The sequence below is a fragment of the Podarcis vaucheri genome (genome assembly GCF_965113315.1).
Source record: "Podarcis vaucheri genome assembly, chromosome: 11".
In the NCBI taxonomy this organism is placed as follows: domain Eukaryota; kingdom Metazoa; phylum Chordata; class Lepidosauria; order Squamata; family Lacertidae; genus Podarcis; species Podarcis vaucheri.
In genome coordinates, this window is record NC_138749.1 from 13,342,986 (window position 1) to 13,349,179 (window position 6,194).

At 42.7% G+C, this 6,194-nt stretch overlaps 1 protein-coding gene across 4 annotated transcripts in view; it reads left to right on the top strand.

The window, feature by feature from the left end:
• DCC (DCC netrin 1 receptor) overlaps positions 1-5,908 on the top strand; it is a 948,093-nt gene extending 942,185 nt beyond the window's left edge. For all 4 annotated transcript variants that reach the window (XM_082241768.1, XM_082241769.1, XM_082241770.1 and 1 more), the window contains 2 exons: positions 2,197-2,339; positions 5,569-5,908. In XM_082241768.1, coding sequence (XP_082097894.1) covers positions 2,197-2,339; positions 5,569-5,658 — 233 coding nt within the window. In that variant the 3' untranslated portion in view covers positions 5,659-5,908. The remainder of the gene's footprint in view (positions 1-2,196; positions 2,340-5,568) is intronic.
• Positions 5,909-6,194: the final 286 nt, after the last annotated feature.

Here is a 6,194-nt window from a genome sequence, read left to right on the forward strand (position 1 = left end):
GCCCACACTTCCTCATGCAGTTTGGGAGGCACCCGCTGTGGCCAGATTTAAGCAGCTCCTGAAAACCTACTACCATATTTTTCGCTTTATAAGATGCACCAGACCACAAGACGCACCTAGTTTTTGGAGGAGGAAAACAAGAAAAAAAAATTTTCTGAATCTCAGACACCAGAACAGCAAGAGGGATAGCTGCGTAGTGAAAGCAGCAATCCCTCTTGCTGTTCTGCCTTCTAGGATAGCTGCGCAGCCTGCATTCACTCCATAAGACGCACACACATTTCCCCTTACTTTTTAGGAGGGGAAAAGTGAGTCTTATAGAGCAAAAAATACGGTAGTTTCCATAGACTTTCCCTGCCTCTGGTCACACTGCTCAGTGTTTCTGTTTTAATGCTTTGCTTTGCTTAACTTTTTCTTTTTTAATGTATTTACTTTTTGCTTGTGATTTCACGGTTGATGTGAACTGCTTCAATATTTTGTTATATTTACTGGTGTATCGGTTATTTTAAAGAAATCCAGTAAATATTTGCCCCGTCCCGGCACTTTCTGGGAGGAGAACAGTGGTAGTTGAAACCAATTGACCTGCCAACTGACCAAGAATTATCTCTCGCTGCCTAAGGAGAGAAAGAGTAGCTGCTTTCAAGGCTGCAGAGAAAGAAAGCCATAGCAGATAAGCATCCCTGGGATTGTTCCCACTCTGCAAAAATTTCCTCTCATTTTTGGCATTTTGGCTCTGCTCAGTCCAGCTACAAATGCAGCCTTTTTATACCAATTTAACTGTGATAGCTTCCCCTTAGTGTAGTTGTGGTTTTCTGAGGGTGTAGAGAAGTCTCTTAGCCCTCTCTGCCTCTCTTTACTCAAGGTCAACCACTCTTAGTATACATACTTGAGCTGGCCCCCAAATCCTTCCTTCTGCATCCAGTCCCTCAGGTCAATATTGCAAACCCCTATCCTTTTCTGTGCCTAAAGATGCTTTGATGTTCTGCCAAGCGCTCGTGATATATTTGATTTCTCCACCACCAAAAACCTTCCCATTTTTTTTAAAAAAAAATTATTAGGTTTTACAGTTTTATATTCATCACAATAACATTATTCCATGAAAAAAGAAAAATACAGTTCCCCCTTCCCCCCTCCTCCCTACGATTTCTCTCAACTTCCTTCTCTGGTTCTTTACACATTAACTTCTCTAGCTTGTTCTGTTATACCTTAATATTGCAACCTTTAAATTAAATGTTATTATATTCTCCTGCTTTTTATACCATACTTATTTTCAAATTACCTCTTACGTACGTTTTGATATTTTCCTATTATTACATCTTGATCTCTCTATTTTGTTGATTGTAAGTGTTTGGTCAAACCCAACTAGTCAGACTACTTCTTTACAATATTTCTGTAGATGCAAAATTAGATTCAGTTAGCATATAAAGGCCACATTCATCCTTTGAAATTCATGTTTCTCTGACTTATGCGATGTAACTCTCCAACGAAGTAATGAGTGCAAAAATGCATATACTAGGGTGAAATGGGCATAAAAATGCATATATTAATTGATATAATTCTATGCATCAAATGTGGATATTAAGCAAAACTACATACAGAATTGCAGCTGTATGGAGAAATTCACACTAAAATGCTGCTGAATTTTCATGAGGACTTTTTAAAAAAATTGCAAACCGATGTGGAAATGTGAACTGAACTTAAGATCAGAAAAATGAGAAACCGAGAGAGACCAAAATTGAGATTCATCCATCCTTTGACTGGGGGGATTTAATATTTTGCACTCATTGATTGCAGTGGGAAAGGCTTGAGCATGTAGCTGGGTAGCCCATCAAAATCCATGAAAAATTTAAAAGTGTTTATTACCTAGATATCACCTCTAATTGACTTGGAAATGGTTGTGATTCATTTCTGTGGAACTTACTTCCAGGTAAGTATGCTTAAGACTGTAGCATTAATCTAACTGGGTTTTATTTTAAGATTCCTATTTGGGTCTTGGGCTGTTTAGATTCAATATGCTGTTGTGGTTTCATTCTTTTAAAAAATGTGTGCTACACATTTTAGGTGATAACAGATTATAAATGTAAGGAATGGCCTGGGCAAAATACAGCTGATTTAATGTGTATTCTCATGTTGCTTCTGCTTTCTTCAGGGCATGATTCATGGGCTAATATAGTCCTAACTTCTCCATTTATATTGCAGCACCCAACCTTCCCAAGGCTCAGGTTAAGACAGCATCGCTTGGACTAGCTGGCAAAGCAAGATCCCCTCTGCTTCCCGTTTCAGTGCCGACAGCCCCAGAAGCCTCAGAAGAAGGTCACAAACAAACAGAGGATGCTGCAAATGTAAGCACAAGTCCATGGCTCTCTTGTAGTCTGGAAGCACTAGCTGAAATGTTTTGTAGATCCAGTCTCATACCAATTGGATTGATGGGTCTGCCAAAGGCAGGTGTTACTGGAGAAGCAAGGCTAGCGCTGAAAATAACTACCCCATTTCCTCCTCTTCCTCTTCCTCCTCTACCGTATAGCGGTTTGCACTTCCCTTGTTTAGAATACAAGGGATAATACTCATTTCTCCCACATTTCATCCCCATTTTTTTTCTCCCAAAGCTTACCTGCAGTCAATTGGAGCCTTAACATTGACTTTTCAGGTTCAATATTAATATATTACAGAATCTGTGTCAAGTTCAAATGCACTCTCAAGTTCAGGTTTGTTTTTCAAATTCAAATTCAATTTTTTTTAAAAAAAAAATCTGCAAAATATCCTGAAAGGTATTCACAGAACTTTGTAAAATCCTTTGTCCTTCTCAGCCATTAGCTGTTTTAACTTCCAAGGCTAGCCTGCAACTTTTTCACTTGTAAAGTTTTTCACGCAGTTTACATACCCAGGGACGGGAGTGGACTTCCTTTTTATCCTCCCGTTTTGCCAAATTGATAATTAATAGTTAATTTCCTTCTCACCTTGCAAATCAGTTTGAAGTTAGTTGGAATGGTAGGTGCTAGTTCAGAGGCTTCGCTCCGCAGAGTGCCTAATTCGCCGGCTTTTCCTCAGCTCCCCCCCCCCCCCGCAGCCTGAGCTGCCGTTGCGATCTGCAGGACCCCTTGGCACCTCAAATTTTCCTTTGAGGCTTTGAGGGGGGGCTACACCTCGCCTTGGCGCTTCCCCTATGGACCTCTGCAGTGTCAGGCCTGCCAGAGCTGTCAAACCCGCAGTCCATCCGCCATTCACGCCAACCCCGGAAGCACAGATTTGTCTCAGTTGAGAAAGCTTATCAACCCCCGAGGAAGTTCAAAATCTTTCTGAGATGAATCAGGGAAAGACAATAGCATGTCAACAAACATGGGGAGTAGATCAAGGGAACCACAATTTTCCACAAGGATACTATGTACCTTCAAATCTTTGTTGGCCAACTTGTGTGGGTGACAGTGGGAAGTATTCTTGCAATGCAAGTCTCAGCTTCACAGAAGAGGATTCTATTGTCACCATGGCAGGGCAGGAAAGAGTTAAACTTCTCCTCCCCAACCACCATGGTTCCAAGTCCATTCAGGTTTCCCTGAGACTTCTAAATACATAACAAAAAGATGTGCACTTTGATTGCAATATTGCAAGTAATGCCGAGTCTAGTGTGGCTCTGGTTGGATGGAAACCATTCTCTCCATGGAAAGAGCAGTAGTCCTGTTGGGGCAGAACTTTGGAGTGGGTGACCATGGCCCCAGTCAGGTGAAACAGCAGGAGAGCCCCAAACACAGCAGGGCTGGCTCACATTTTGAAATAAGTAATACCTGTTGCCATCTAAAGAGTTGGCCCTCTGTAAGCCTGTTAAGTCCAGAGTCAAAAATTACCTGACTGCGTCACACACCAGGGAAAAAGTTCTTAGCTTAGCTGGCCTGCTAGTTTTCTGTGTGCAATGATTTTATCATTATTATTTTGAATGAAAGAGCATAGACTCCTGTGCTCTCCCCATTTGCAATCTAGAACAGACTTGGTCCAAATGAGGGCTGCATCATTCGAAATGCACGTGCCATATAGATGGCTCCGACCCTACATTCTTTGCAGCTACCAGCTTCCACAAAATGGGGGACCCTGATACAGTAATCTATATAGTTTCAACCTTTGCCCTGAATGTACAGCTCTGCCACATGGAAGTGTATTCAGCCACTTCCACAAGCAGAAAATCATCATCATCATCATCATACTCTGCACATCTGACTGGGTTGCCCCAGCCACTCAGGGTGGCTCCCAACAGCATATTAAAAATACAATAAAACATCAAACATTAAAAACTTCCCTAAACAGGGCTGCCTTCAGATGTCTTCTAAAAGTGAGATAGTTGTTGATTGACATCTGATGGGAGGGTGTTCCACAGGGTGGGCGCCACTACCAAGAAGGCCCTCTGCCTGGTTCCATGTAACTTCACTTCTTGCAGTGGGGAACCACCAAAAGACCCTCAGAGCTGAACAATGGGGGTGGAGAGACTCCTTCAGGTATATAGGGCCAATGTCATTTAGGGCTTTAAAGATCAGCACCAACACTTTGAATTGTGCTCGGGAACATACTGGGAGCCAGTGTAGAAGGATTTTAAATCTGCCCCCCTTATTATTCTCACACCCTAAAAGGAAGAATCTTCCCAGTGATTTTTTCTTTCTTTCTGGTGTTTTGCGGTTCTATTTCCCTTTCTGGATCCTGTCCAGGGCTTTTGCTCCACTAGTGCAATTCAAGCACCATGATTTAGAGGCCATCTCCTGCAAGTAGCAGCAGCAACTGAAACAAATGGTAATTGAAGTGAGCGGAAACACAATAGGCAGCCTAACTGGTGGGCAAAAGCCATCGCTGCACAATGCCATCCCAGGGCAGCTCTTGGATTATTGCACAGCTTTTTTTGCCTCTGAATGGTTTCCAAGGCTTGACAGCCCTTCTGTGTACAGGAGATAAGGCAGCCTGGCACCATGCAATTGGGAAGGGAGTGAAGAAATGAAAACGACCACTTTGGTTGAAATGACTGGTATAAGGAGCTGTCGAGTGTGGAACATTTCAGCTCTAAATATCTTATTTTTCGTAATGGCTGGACAAATTATTTCCCAAGGGAAGCCTCTGCAGAAGTGGGAGCACTTAGAGGAGATAATGGAAGAGGAGCCAGTGGGGAGCAAAGTTCAGGCTCTCAGTCCCACTCAACCTCTATGGGCATGCTAAAGACAATGACCTTTTATTAACACTTGAGTTTCCTCCCAACTTACTTTCAAATAATGCCATTCCCTTTCAAACACATATAAATAAAGATGCCATTTATAGGACATTCTCTTCAACCTCTTCCATTGTACATGCTTGATGTACTGATACTGATTCAGGATAGTCACATTGAAAATATCCGCTGAAAGACTGATTTTAAAACTGGCAAGATCAGGGTTAGATCCAGGGTAGGGATGGATGGATTTGTCCCTTTCTATTTTTCCCCAATCTTAAATGCAGTTTTCCATGTTTCTGCAGTGACTGGTCGTAATTGTTATCCATGCTGATTATCTTGGATAGATTCAGCTTAAAGAAACAGCACTAACTAGCTGGTTGCTTTCTCTGCAGGTATATGAACAGGATGATCTTAGTGAACAGATGGCTAGTTTGGAGGGGCTAATGAAGCAGCTTAATGCCATCACAGGCTCGGCCTTCTGAAAGCTTTGGATGAACAGAAGAATGGAGTAACCCGGGAACATTGCAGCATACCAGCGTTTCACACACACAACACCACCAAACACCCGCGTCTGCCATAAAGCCAACCGATGCGCCATCAAACCCCGTTCTATGGAGAGATCTCACAGTCTTGAAATGGCATCGTGCATTCCTATTGGTCAAGCAACAGTCTGAAGCAGTGATGAAAGAGCAGCCCTGAGAAGCAAGAAACAAGATGTCTCCATGACCCACCCCCAGTGCCTCCTGTTGGCCTATTTTGTTCTGCTGATCTTCGCAGTGTGTGCAGGGTGGGATCTTACTTAAGGTCTGCTTCACACATTATCATGTGGCTGGTAACCTGACCTAGGCTGGCCTCTCTCCACATGAGGGAAGCCATCAATTTTGTCCCCAGTGAAATTCAAAATGATTTGGGTGGTTCTTCCTCAGGTGAAACTCCTGAGATCTTTTGAGGGAAGTTAAAGAGACTCCTGGCATTTCTTAGTGGGTGGTAGAGTGAGTGCCCATCCACAGATTGTCAG